General features: G+C 44.8%; 1 protein-coding gene across 3 annotated transcripts in view; it reads left to right on the top strand.

The window, feature by feature from the left end:
- The window catches only part of RANBP10 (RAN binding protein 10), a 69,569-nt gene that overhangs the window by 45,669 nt on the left and 9,672 nt on the right, over nucleotides 1-14,228 (top strand). For all 3 annotated transcript variants that reach the window (XM_035337017.1, XM_035337016.1, XM_035337018.1), the window contains 3 exons: nucleotides 5,379-5,401; nucleotides 10,943-11,127; nucleotides 13,410-13,522. In XM_035337017.1, the coding sequence (XP_035192908.1) occupies nucleotides 5,379-5,401; nucleotides 10,943-11,127; nucleotides 13,410-13,522 (321 nt within the window). The remainder of the gene's footprint in view (nucleotides 1-5,378; nucleotides 5,402-10,942; nucleotides 11,128-13,409; nucleotides 13,523-14,228) is intronic.

The raw sequence follows: 14,228 nt of genomic DNA, 5'->3' as shown, positions 1-14,228 counted from the left end.
CCCTCATCAGCCCTCCACTGTGAAGACAAGTAGAGGTGTGAAAGCAACAGCTGGTGGTGTAGGACAGGGGCTGTTGCTTAGGAATGAGATGAGTTCACCATGCAACAGTGATTAAGGTGCTGAAATCATTAAAAAGATTTCACAGAATCTCTCCCTTTGGTTGCTGCTCTTGATTTTTAGTGTGCATTTGCTCAGGGATAGCATGGTGGCTAGTGCTGTGCCTCTCTGGCTGTCACCTTTACGTGAGTGGATGGTTTTCCAGCTTCACCATTTTTCAGTTTGACAAGCGGTGTGACTTTCCTCTGGAACGAAACTGTAACTGTCAGGAAGGGGGCACGTCTTCTATTTATTTAACGAAGCCAAATTTATTCACTGGAAAATTAATTCCTTTTACTTAGCAGGAATCTGCGGGGTCGAAAGGGAGGCGGCTGAAATGTCGCTGCTTGCCCTGTCCTCCATTCTCTTCACATGGTCATGTCCTGTCTTGGTGTCTGGGCAGATGAAGTCAAATGAAGAGAACAGTTCAATAACTTTTGTATCCCATTTCCTTGCTACAGCCTCTTTGCCTCGTGTCCTGCTCATAGATCTGTTCTGTTTGGGGTGTTTTCAGGTCTTGACAGCAGTGAAATTGCCTGGTCTTCCTTTCTTGATTTTTAGTGCTCCTTTTCATTCAGATTTTTTTTTCTTGCGTGGAAAGCTTTTATTTTCTAATCTGATGTTCAGTGATGCCTTGGAGACCAGCCTCCCCCAGCTGTGAATGATGCCACTGGGAAGAAACAGGAAAGGAAGGGAATTAAATTACACCGTGCCTGGAGAACTTCGGTACCTTATAGACACTGCTGTTTCCTGGGTCTCCTCCTCTTGGGCTTTTCGGATGTACCGGTACGAGACCTGATACATAGGAGAAAATTATAAGAAGGAGAATCTCCTGAGCTTTCACAACTGGCTCGTGCATCTACCAGCTCCTCTTCCAGCTGTGGCGGCATAATGGTTGTGTTAGAGACGAGAGGTGATGTGGTCAGCAGTGATTGAAGCGCTAGGGAGTAGTGGACCATCAGTCCTTGTCCTGACCCCTGCAAAGGCTGCTGGAACATTTTACTGTCTTTTACAAAATTGGAATGAAAGCCTCAGCCAGGAAGACTAAAGTCCACTGGTTTTGCTACTGACACAGAAACAAGGCATTCAAGAGAAGTGCTTCCTGTTGAATGCTGAGAAGTGTCTGAGCCCTGCAAGGCCACAGAGACCAGTCCATGGGCACTGAGCAGAGAGATGTGAGAGAGGGGGTGAGGTGGGTGTCAGCAGGGGAACCAGGACCAGAAGGAGACAGGAACAATGATTTATTTGAAAGTCAGTACCATTTTGCTCTAGCCTGAGTGTCTCCATGAAGATCGTGAACATTTAATGATACTTAATGCTAACCTGAGAAATCTCATCTGAGTGTTGTGCAAACCCAAGAATTATCACGAAGGAGATGAAAGTGCTTTTTGCTGATGTTCCCTGACTCAACGTCTTCAGCTGCTGAAGCTGTATCTCTCTTCTCCTAGGAAATTAGGTCATTGTGTAATGCTGTTTGTGTAATGCTGCTGCAGATATCAAATATATTCATGAGACTAATCAGCCCCTTTTTGATGACAGCTAGCTTGACAGCAGGTTTCAGGGCATTTTACGCCTTCGGGGGTTTTAATTTTTCTATTTTTCACCTTTTCACTTTGTTTTCCTTGCAGTTTTCTCCCGTTGCTTAACTGTAATCTTCTATTATCTCCATACTTTTCCATTTAATCAGGTCTACCAAGAGCACTGTGTAGGAACACATTCTAAATTGGCCATTCCAAATTCTGGATGTTTTGGTTGGAGTTAAGTCTTGAAATTTCTTTGGAGACATCACATGAAAGCTGTTTGACGTTGGATATACTCTTAATTCTCTGGTCTGGAAAACGATTAGAATGTCTTCTGGCTGATGATTAAATGCTTTTGACAAATTCTGAGCAGAGTCCTGGCAATAAGAAAGATGATGTGATATGGCTAGAAGGGTGAATTAGGAGAGAAAGAGGGAGAAATGTGGGGCTCCAGACCTTAAGGAGAGAGTCTCGGATGCAGGAAATAATAAAGGAATGATGTAGTGACTGCTAAAGGTCTCTGGTTAAGTGGAGGAGTTTGCTCAGGGACTAAGGTATGAGTGTTTCAGATCTCAGACTTTGACAGCAGACAGAGGAAAATGGACCAGCAAGGCTATAAAAAGAGTATGCAACCCTCTGAAGTCCTGGCATAGAAAACGTCCTGTGGTCTGTCTGAGTTTGAGTGCAGGTGCTTGGAAAGACCAAGTTACCCATTTTGTCATCAGTCTGGAGATTAACAGGAGCATCGGGGAAAAAGAAGGAATCTGTCAGAGACCCACAAACGCCCTTCCCAGCTTTCCCAGTTTAGCAGGTTTGTCCTGAACCCTCAAATCAAGTTTACATAGAGCAGGAGCATTGGGAGGTTTAAAACAAGACTCCATAGATGATCCAAATTTGAACTGAAAGGACAATACCAAATGCAGTTACAGCCTGGTTTCTGTGTAAGAACGGTTTTTCTCCCAAAGGTGAAAGTCTCTGATGAGATGGCTGGTGAAAGTGTTGATCAGACTAGCCCTCAGCACTGAACCATCACTTAAAGGACATGCCTTTTAATCACTGTCTTGATGATAAGGTTAACATTGTGGATTTACAGGAGAGGCTCTTCACACATGTGCTCCTGACTTCTTTAACTGTCCAGTTCTTATGTCTCTGAATTTCTGATGTTATTTTAAGTTGGATCCAGGCTCTGGAGGTGTTGCAGAGAGGGCAGTTTCAAATCCAGCTGCCTGGTTAGATCTGTGATTCTTCTTTCTGCTGTTGACTTTGTTGGATGCAAGTACGTAGCAGTGTAGGTTCAGGATGAACTGTCTAAGCAGACATAATTGTGCAACAGATCTAGATCCGTACACCTAAAGCATTTTATTGGTCTTAGTTTCATAACAGGGCACTAAACGTATAAATGCCTTAATTTAAAGGCAGTGCATTACCTTTATTTATAGAATCATAGAGCAGTTTACATTGGGAGGGATCTCTGGAAGCCGAGCATTCAGCTCCCTGCTGACAGCAGGGCCTACTAGGTCAGGTTACTCAGAACCTTGTCAAGTTCTGGAGATCCCCAGGGAGCTTCTCTGGTCCTGTGATTCAGCGTTTGACCGCCTTCATGCTGATTCCCCCCAGCCCAGCTAATATTTAATCAGAATTGGCCGTGTTGCAACATGTCTTTGTTTCCTCCTGTCTCCTGTCACCATGCATCCTTGAGAAGAGTCTGGCTCTGTCTGTTCAGTACCCTCCCATTAGGCAGCTGCAAGTTTCTTCCCTGATGCTTTTAAGCCTGAGCACTTCTTCCTTTTGCCTCTCGTCAACCTCCTGGCTTCTGCTGGACTCACTCTTGTGGTGGAAGGGCTCTTCGGATGCTTTTGCTGAGCTTCGTGAGGTTTGTGCTGGATCTTTTCTCCAGCCTGTTGAGGTCCTTCTGAACAGCAGTATGCCCTCCATCCAGCGTGTTGCCCATGCTCCTGTTTGGTAATGTCCGTGAGCCTGCTGAGAGTGCACACCCTGCCATCGTCCAGGTCGGCAGAGTAGATACTAAACTGTGTCGGCCCTAGCATCGATCCCTGCAGGGCAACGCTTGGACTTGGTGTGATCACAACCCTTCAATCCTGATGGTCCAGCTGGTTTTCTGCCCATGTTACACTCCGTTCACAAGTCGTAGGTTTGCCCATGCACTGGATGCAGCTGCACGAGTTTTCTTGGCAAGGCTGGGCCACCCTTAGCTCTGAGTGATGCCGAAGAGCAGAGGAGGGGACTTCCACGGAGGAGGTTAGCCTCGTTCTTTTTAAAGGGTAGAAATAAACTTTGATCTAGCTAAGCAAAACAAGTGTGAAGCTTGTGCCTGGGGTGGTGAGCATGTCGAAAACAGGTTTAGGGCAGGACGTGCACAATGTGCAGAACAGGAAGTGGACAGACAGAGTGACGGGATGTGACGAGTAGTTGCTACATGGATTTCTCAGCCAGGTGTTCAACATCACTTGTACACCGATCCATAATTTTGGTGTGGTTTGCAGAGATGGTACTCAGCAGACAGAATCCAAGCTGCCGTGATGTTAATTTAACATTATTGGTTATTTATTTAGTCAAAATCTTTTTTTTTTTTTTTTTTTTTTTTTTTTTTTTTTTTCCTGAGCATTCAACTTCAGATCTGTGCTGTTTCAAGTGGTATTTGTTTTGCACATTGACTCCTAAACTTGTTTTAAATTTCCGTTTCAGGCTCATCTGGTAACATTACCTTGCAGCTTTTGGTTTTCTGGTTGAACACATGATATGTCCATGTAAAACAGCTGTAACATTACAAACTGAATGGTGCCCTATTGCTTCTGTGCAGGCTATAGTGCATTTCCGTGCAGTGCAGAAGGGACTGGGGCAGGGCTGAGAGGAGGAACGTGTGTTAGAGTTGGACGTGCTGGTGTCGAGACTGAAGGCTGGTCTTCCCCCTCTGACTGGGGATGGAAAGCAGGGAGCACGTGTGGGGAGGGACTGAGGATTCTAGATTGACTCCTGAAATGTTACCATAAAACATTAATCAAGCTCAGCCTGGTAAGGTGAGCAGTGCATTGCAAGTGTCCCTTTCTTTCTTGACTGTTGGGCCTCTCTGTCCTCTCTGCAATTGATATTTAGTCCATCAGAAACAGATCCTGCTGCGAGCAGCTATGATTTCTAGTAGGTTTTGCTTGATATCTCTTTTCTCATATGCCAAATTAAATAAAAAGGGAAGCCATACCCTTCTTTCCATCACCTGTACTTGGAACAGTAACAGCATCGTGGAGGATGAAGCTGCTCTTTGCACAGTATTTCTCAGGTGCTGGGGGCTGCAACTTGCTCCTGTTGCAAGGGCGTTCCCCAACTGTAATGCAATGTGTTGAATATTCATTCCTGTCTGGCTGGTGGGAAGCAGCAGCTATAGCCTAAACCAAGGCAAAGTGACAGTAAAGCTCTGTTTCTAAACCCAAAGTAAGTCTGGGAAACTAACTCCTTCAGAGTAACAGAGGGAGAAGCAAAGAAAAGAGGAGCTGCTTTTTGGAAAATCAAATTGTAAGAAGAGATGTCTGAAAAATTAGGCTTTTCCATGATCGTTTCTCCAGAGTCAAAACCTTGCAGAGGAGTGGGTTGGGGAGGGAAGTTATTTCTGAATATGACAGGTGGTGAAACGCAAGGTCCGAGCTGGGATTTATTGAGATGCAGTAATTTTTTGTAGCATGTTATGGATGTAGTCAAGCAGGGAAAAAATCCTTTGTCTTTTTAATTCTAATATTTTTCCCCCCACAGGTATAGCCTTTACAGACCTCCCTGTAAGTACACCTATTTTCAGTATTTTAACTAAGGATGCAAACAGAAGGGAGGGGGAAGAGTGTGGGGGTGTGAATTTTTTTTGTTTGTTTTGTTTTGATACCCTGTTTAAAAAAAAATGGTAACACGCTACTGAATGATGTGGATGCTCCCTTTTCTGAAACTTCATAATTCTGTGGCTTGGATGTGGGCCACTCACACGCGTCCTCTGATCCCTCACCAGCTCTAAGAATACGTTGCTCCTTCTCCTGGAATTAAAGCCTGGATTCAGACTCTGTTACAGGTCACTGTCTTCCAAACACAGCATTGAGCGTGGGGAGTATATGTGTAAAGTCACTGGGTAGCCTCTCGTGTCCTGCCCTCAGAGGGCACAGAAATGCTTAATGATGTTGTTATTCCCAGCCTCTCCCTCTCTCATCCAAATCTTGCAGCTGTGGAGTCGTACCAAAGGTGGTGGTCAGGGAAGGCTATTGCTAGGCTCATCGCACAAGTTTTTGACAAGCCTCCTCCCAGGATCAGTACCCGGCATGTGGAATTGCTGGAAGGACATATTTGGCATGCATTCGGGGTTGATTCGGGGTTATTCTTCTGATTCACCAGCACCAATGCTGAGTTCCCCTTGAGTGCGGTGACGCCAGCTGAGTTCATCTAGGCGATAACGTGCAGTCAGCTCCTCCCAAAGCACAGCCTTCTCTGTGGCTAGTGGGTCAGGAACAAAAAGAGTGGTTCATTTGGCTAGACTGCTTCTCTTCCTGAAATGAGAGCGGTCTTCATGCTGGAATAGACAGATAATTACTATTTAGCCTCTCATCAGCCAAAAATAGCTATCAAACCGAAACACACGCGGTTGTTTTGTCCTATACAGCTGAAGTGTTGCTGTAGCCCTTCACAGTACCGAGGTGGCAGGCTGATATTACCTGTCCTGCTTACTGTAAGCTGCTTCTTTTTAGTCCAGGAGCGCACAGCAGGCTGATTTATAAATTTAATGTGCACTTGCGCGTAGCATTGAGTCTCTTTTACAGCCGGGGAGTAGACAGCTGGGGAAGATGCACGGGAGCAGAACAGGCAGCAGGGCTCCTGCAGCAGCGAGGTCTGACGGTGCTGCTGAGGCTGAACCCAAAACGCTCCTGAGCCCAGGGCATCCCTCCATCCTGCTGTTCCTTCAAGCTTGTTTGTCTATGTCCTGTGCCAAGATGGTTTTGTTTTAATGTTAAATTGGAGGAAGATCTGGTCAGGTTAGTTTGGGGATCAGCTATTTGAATAGCTTATGGCAGTTTCCAGTGGCAAAATGGTATCTCTGTGCCTTTTACTAGCCAGAGTTTGCTGGGTTGTTTTCTGTGGCTTCTGTTTTTTACAGCAGCAGCTAATCTGTGACACTGTTTCTGGGCCAGAAAGGAGAACAGTGAATGCTCTATAGGCCTCCTACTATTGGGAATTATCCTCCACAAGATAATTTCTCTTTAAAAAGAGATACAGAAGCTTGACTGGGTTATTTCACCCCTTGACTGTGGATGTAAGCAATGGCAGGAGACTTTGGCATGTTTCTCTCCGTATTCTAAATGGCTCAACTGCTGTGTTGTCAAGTTCACCTTAAGGATGCCTGCACCTGACTTGCATCATTCCCACCCTCCTTCTCTAGCATCCTTCCCTTGAATCACTTCCTTCTTCCCTCGCTCTTTTAGATGCCTGGGTATTCCGTGTCCTATTCTGGCCTTTTTGGCTCTCTCAGTCCGTTGTTTCTTGGCATCTTTTCCAGACAGTTAAGGTTACTGCCCTTTCCTAAAGAAGGGAACCCCAGACCCAAGAGGGACTTTTGATTTAAATATACCGACTACTGCCAGAGAAGCCTTGCAGTAGGAGGGAATGTGAAGTTGATAAAACTTGCAAGTGATATTTTGTAATTTATTACAGCATTATGTTCCAGGCAGAAACACAATATGCATTCATTTTAACATAAAGAACACACACATCACGTGAAAGATACAATTTTTTCTTCACCTGCTAAAACTGCAGTCAGAAAATTTAGCTGCACATGGGAATGGAGACAGCAGTCTTCCCTGAGCCACCCTTTAAGATCTCTGATTTGAGCAGCTGACATCCAGTCTGGTTCTGCCTCAGTTACATACCCAGTTACGGAAATCCCGCTGGTGGGGGCTGTAGTTTGAAAGCTTTTTCTTCCATTATTGCCCATGTAATGTTGAAGCTCACTGGTGGCACATATCAATGAGAAGGTTGGCCGGGTAAGCCCTCTTGCTTTTCCAAACCTTTTGAGCTTAAATAATTTCTAGAGTGATTCTGTTGATGTGGCAGTGAGGCTACACAAGGGATTAATGTGAGCCTTCGAAGCATTACCAGCCTAGTAATTGTATCCTTGAAGTGCAAGTTGCAAAATTTCCCTTTCAAGACAACGTTTTGCAGTATTTGCAGTAGTAGGAGGTTGAAATGGATACTTGTAATGGAAAACCACAATTTCTTGTGATAATTCGCACACACAGTGAAGCGTGATTGCTTCAGGTGGTTCTGTGTTTCAGTTCCCCCTGCAGACTGTTCACGTTTGTACAAATGTACACAGGTGGAAAAAGAAACCTCAGGGCTGAAGATAACACAAAAATAACTGCTTGCGAATAGAAGCGAAGATCCCGCAGAGGGAGTTTCCCCATCTTTCACCAACTCAAATCAACGCTTAGGCCTGAGCCTGCCCTTTATGCAAGCCCAGGTTTATCCTGCCCGGCAGTTTGCTGAAACTGCTATGTGACGAGAGCAGGAAATGTGAAAAAGCAGAATGTGGAAATGCGGAGAGCAGGGTTGCAGGGCCACGAAGTGAGGAGGAGGTTAAAAACAAACAAACAAACAAAAAAAAACAAGTAAAGACAGACTGGGGGGTGGGAGCAAAAATGGAGTTTTAACTGAGAGGATTTGAGACTCGTTGGGGGTAGGCACCTTCCCCTCAAAGATGAGCATACCCCAAAGTAGCTGAAAAATAGGTGATATGTTCTAGTTTGGGGGTTTTGTCTTTTAACTTCTCAGTACTCTGGGGTCTGATTCCTGGCTTTGGAAGTCCTTGGGTTCATAACACCAAAATTCTAGTAAGTCTAAAGTATGGACTGTGGAGAAGATCTGATCCCTCATTAGAGATATTTCCTTGTTACCTAGGTTTGAAAGAGAGGAGAGACTGACTTTAAAAAGGACATTTTCCTCTGGTAGCTCCTCCTTTATCGTGCTGGCTTTTTCCTTGCACACCTGTAGCATAGCAATTTCCTTGGTGTGAGAATGCGAAAGGAAGGGGTGTGCTGAGTCAGCAGTGATGCAGTCATCCTGATTTCTGATGGCAGTTCCCAGCCTGCATTTACAGATTCATTTTTTTCCTTTGAGAGTCCAGAAAGGTGCAGCAGCAGCCACACCCCTCTGAGTAGATCCTCATTATTACTGGAGCTGCCATCACGCCTTTGCTCCTCCATGGTGTGGTAATACTGAGAGTTCACGTGGGCTAATATGCATGGCTACTTCTTCACGATCTTATTACTGCAACCCACAAAAGAATGGAATCGTAGAAGAATTTAGACTGGAAGGAACTTCCGGAGATAATTTAGGCTAACTTCCTGCTCTGTGACGGGCAGCTTTCAAAGCTAGAGCAGGTTGCTCAGAACCTTATTCAGTTAAGTTTTGAAAATCTCCGAGGGTAGAGATGCTGCAGTCTCTCTGGGAACCTGCTCTAGTCCTTGGTCATCCTCAAAAGAAGAATTTCTTCCATATGTCCCATCAAAACTTCCCTGGTTGCAGCTAGTACCTATTGCCTCTTGTCTTACCACTCAGCAACTCGAGAAGAATCTGTTTTCATCTTTTTTATCACCTCCCTTTTGGGATTGGAAGACTTCCAGTTAGATTTTCCTTTTTGCCTTCTCTTCTCCAAGCTAAATGAATCCAATTCCCTCAGCCTCTCATTGTGTGCCATGCACCCCAGCCCTCTCACCATGTTAGCAGAACTCTGCTAGACCCAAACCCATTTGTGAGTCTCTTCTTGTTCTGGGGACATGGATGTGGAGGGGGGAACTGGGTACAATATTCACACCAGTGAAAGAGAGAGGTAATCACTTCCCACAGCACGCTGGCTCCATTGTTGCTAATGTGATCAGGATTCTGCTGATTTACACCTCATAACAACCTTAATATCTGTAGCAAAAAGTAAAATCCACAACTTCAGTAGGTCTCAAGGGGAGACCAATTACATTACCAATGTATCAGGTCTCTGTAATAGAATTTGCTGAATACATTTTCCAGATAATTGTAGGAAAGCCCATGGCACTTGATGTAGAGGAGAGAACCATCCTAGCACTCTTCAGAATGGTGGTCCAGCCACTGGCAGTAGTACTTGCTCATTTGTCCTGACATCAGATGTAGGTTCAGTCATGAGCCAGACACCATGAACGGGCACCTTCCAGACTTCAGTTTCGCTACATGCTTCAGTGCATCTCTGTGCCTTGCCCATTGTCCGGTTTCTAGCTGTAGCGGTGTGTTAGAGCAAAGTGGAAAAAAAAACACCAAATAGTTCATGGGTGCCATGAGATTTCTTCTTAAACGCTGCAGGCCATCTGCAGATGCTCTGAAGTAGAGGATTAATGAAGCTTACTTGTGTTGCAAACAGAAAAGTAATTTGTGCTGCAGAAAAGTAACATTGCTATGAACGGAACATGCTCTTAAAAATGTGATATAGAGTGAGAACCAGGCAACCCTGTACGTTTTTTTGATGCCCTTTCTCTTTTCTCCACATTTAAGTGGGCTCAGGGATTCGATTTGTATCCATATGCTTGTTGTTAAAACGACCTGCATTCTGTACAAAGACTTTGACCATCTGTTTCTAATTAGATCATCTTTTCTGGAAGTTGCATTATTAGCTAAATTTTAGAGGTATTTTCACATTGGTAACTTTTTTTTTTAATTTTCGCCACATTTCAGTGGGGAGCAGTGCATCCAGACGGAGCGACATGCTTGTTCTTAACATGAAAATAAAATTCATCTATCAGTAGTGGAGTTTCTTGTGTGGATGGCATGCTGCCTTGGGAAGATCAGAGATCTGACCTCAGAGCTTCACTACCATCCATTCACTTTTGATCAGATGCAAAATACCGATAGCAGCTTCTTGTCAAGGGAGAAGACAGTTCGGTGGAAATAATGGCAAACACTTAGATCTGCTGATTGAGAGGATGCTCCTTTAACTTTATTATTATTTACTTACACAACTATTGACCTTCTTGTGGAAATTGCAGAACGCTAGGCCAGAAAGTGGACTTGCCATAGCAGGCAGCATTTGTGGCACTGGTCGCAGATTACTGGGAGATCGAACCTGTTGCTCTGGTTTTATGCAGTGAGTTTTGGTAACCGCATGATAAGTCATGAGGCGCCTTGTAAAGGGGGCCTCTTGCCCCTTCCCACTGTGTTACACATTTTAAATTTAAAGAGCAGCTCTTTTGTCTCACCAAGCCATATAACTGGCACTACTAAGAGAAAACTGAGTTTAATACGGGTTTCTTCTTCTTCCTTCACAGTCAAATCTCTACCCTACAGTGGGTCTCCAGACTCCAGGAGAGATAGTGGATGCCAACTTTGGGCAGCAGCCCTTCGTGTTCGACATCGAGGACTACATGAGGGAGTGGCGAGCGAAGATTCAGAGCACCATTAAGCGGTTTCCCATAGGAGACAGACTAGGCGAGTGGCAAGCCATGCTGCAGAAGTAAGTTGTTGTTCTGGTGGTCAGCTTCTTTTATTCTGTTAGGCTTTAAATACTTTTAATGCTAATTTATGCTTTCTTATGGCAAAAATCTGCACTTGGTGCATTTTTCTCACATCTAAAATATGCCGTTTTACTTTCTGTTTTGTTGTTTATTAGTCTTTCCTGAGTAGATTGCTGCTGCTTAAAACTTAAAAGATATGAGAGAAATTTTCAGCCAGTGACTGCGAGAAAGCTTGTAATAATGGAAGAACAACATCCACATTGAGATGATGCACTGGGGGAAGGGGAGTGGAGAGGAGACCATAGGAACTCTATCATAGGAGAAAGGCCAAGGACGTAAGCCAGCTGAATTTAGAAATGTAAGAGCAAGAAATAGCCCAAGCTTCCAAACACAACCAAACTGAAAACGCAATTATGGCACTTTATAAATTTCTGAATACTGAATGCATTTCTGGTCATCCTGTTACAAAAAGGATCAAGTGCAACTCGAGAACAGTTGACAAGAGTTGTCAGAGGTCAGGAGTATCTTCTGTTTGAAGAAAGACAAAGTTTACTAAGGCACCACAGCTGGGAAAAAGGTAATTAAGGGAAGCAGACAGGAGTTGTTTGTCAGTCATGAGGTGCATCAAGCACGGCATCGCTAGTCAGTTGAGGGAAGGGATCGTCCCGCTCTGCTCCGCACTGGTGCGGCCTCACCTCGAGCAATGTGTGCAGTTCTGGGCACCACAGTACAAAAAGGACTCAAAACTGTTGGAGAGTGACCAGAGGAGGGCTACAAAGATGGTGAAGGGCCCAGAGGGGAAGACCAGAGGGTAGGGACCAGAGGGTATGAGGAGTGGCTGAGGTCACTGGGCCTGTTCAGCCTGGACAAGAGAAGGCTGAGGGGAGACCTCATCACGGCCTACAGCCTCCTCACGAGGGGTAGTGGAGGGGCAGGTGCTGAGCTATTCTCTTTAGTGACCAGCGACAGAACCCAAGGGAATGGAGTCAAGCTGTGACAGGGGAGGTTCAGGCTGGACATCAGGAAGAGGAAGGCTGGAGCAAGAAATACGTCCCTAGAGAAAGAGGATCAGGTCAGGGAATACTTAATCAGACTGGACAATTATAAGTCCATGGGCCGTAATAGGATGCACCCGCGAGTGCTGTAGGTGCTGGCAGATGTCATTGTGAGGCCACTCTCAATAACTTTGAATGTGGTGACTGGGAGAAGTGTTCAAAGATTGTGGGAAAGCAAATGTCACCCTTATCTTCAAGAAGGGCAAGAAGGAGAACCCAGGGAACTACAGACCAGTCAGCCTCCTGTGGAAAGGTGGTGGAGGAGCTAATCCCAGAAACCATTTCCAGGTACATGAAGGACAAGAAAATAATCAGATGCAGTCAGCATCACTTAACCCTAAGGCATGCTTGGCCAACTTCAGAAGCTTCTGTGATGGAATGACTGCCCTAGTAGATGAGGGGAGAACAGTGGATATTCTCAGCCTGGACCTCAGTAAGGTCTTTGACACTGTCTCCCATCAGATCCTCATTAGACAAGCTGCTGCTGTCTTCCTGCATGATGTTGGGCAGACAGCAAGGTGGGTTGAAAACTGGCTGAATAGCTTGGCCCAGAAGGTGGTGATCAGTGACGCAAATTCTAGCTGGAAGGCAGTACCTAGGGGTCAATACTGGGTCCAGTCCTGTTCAACATCTTCCTTAATGCTCTGGATAATGGGCAGAGCGTACCCTCAGCAGTCTGCTCTGTGTAAATCAGGAGATAAAAGTGTGTGAATGTGTAGAATTCATAAGGGGATTCAGCTACCAATTATATAATTGCTGACTGGATAGGAAATAACAGAAATTCAGGACCAAAAGGTTTTTTTTGAGGTCTACTTGTAAGCTATCAAGCCTCTCTGAAGCTGGGATTTTCTGGTCTGTATCTTATGTCACTAGGAGACATCACTGTCAGTTTACACAGTACAGAGCTCTTACAAATGACCCTTAGGCAGCAGTAAATAAATAAATAAATACTGTGTATGCATTGGGAGTATTTTTTTTTTTAAGTGAACGTAGAGTCTCCATAGTGTTTGCTGAGGACCAGCTGCCTATCTTGTAAATTTAGTATCTGGACCCAGAAATAGGACCGTGGTTATATCGTAACTGAGCTAAGTTTGATCACTGAAATTGCAATTTGTGCTGTAATTTGTCTGATTTGTCTGTAAAATTGTCTGATTTTTTTTTTCTGCACTGTGATTACTGTGTGTTACCAGTGCCTTTTCATCTGTTTGTATTTTCTTATTTTCTAGTATGGTTTCTTCGTATTTGGTTCATCATGGGTACTGTTCAACAGCAACTGCCTTTGCCAGAGTCACAGACACCACAATCCAGGAAGAACAGACCTCAATAAAGAACAGACAAAGTAAGTCTTTTGGGTAGTTGTTCCCAAAACACGGCATACTGGCTATCATATCCTCCAGACTGCAGTGCTAGTATCGCAGGACATTTAAAAGTGAAAGCTATTGCTCACAGAGGAATGAAATACTGTTGAAAATTATTCCACGATAGTACAAAGCTGCCCACAGCAGACTGTTGGCTTGGTGTTGCTGCCTGCGGGTCAGCAGAACTCAGGCACCACTGCTCTGAGCACTTTTCCCATCATCACTGTGTCACTTCACCTTCTGCTGTTTTTGCCTGAAGAACTGGTGCTGTTGTTTGCTTTGCCCGTCTGCTCTGAAAAATGGCCTACGTGCCTGTCAGCGTTAGACTGGGTTGTCCGGTGAACTTGGTTAGTTTTCCTCAATACTGTTGAAAATGAATACCTGAATATACCCTGTCCTGATTAGAAGAGGTGAGGTGAGGTGACTCTCAGCTTTGAGTCCAGCAGTTCCACACATCGAGGACAGAAGGTGCTTTCTTGGAGGTAGGGCCAAACTGGTGGAGAGTAGATCTTGTTACCTAAGGCCTTAACTGAGCAGAAGTCACTGTGCATTGGAGTTTCCTTTGGATTTGGGTTCTTCAATACAATCTGTTGCAGCCTGGGCAGTTTTATTAGCATGGTTATAGGGACCAGGCGTATCAATCTATTTTGACTGTAACTCCCAGAGTTACAGAGTCTTCCAGTCGCT

The sequence above is a fragment of the Oxyura jamaicensis genome, chromosome 11, assembly GCF_011077185.1.
Source record: "Oxyura jamaicensis isolate SHBP4307 breed ruddy duck chromosome 11, BPBGC_Ojam_1.0, whole genome shotgun sequence".
Taxonomy (NCBI): Eukaryota; Metazoa; Chordata; class Aves; order Anseriformes; family Anatidae; genus Oxyura; species Oxyura jamaicensis.
The sequence above is the reverse complement of the archived record's forward strand: the minus strand, read 5'-3'. Positions and strand labels throughout refer to the sequence as shown.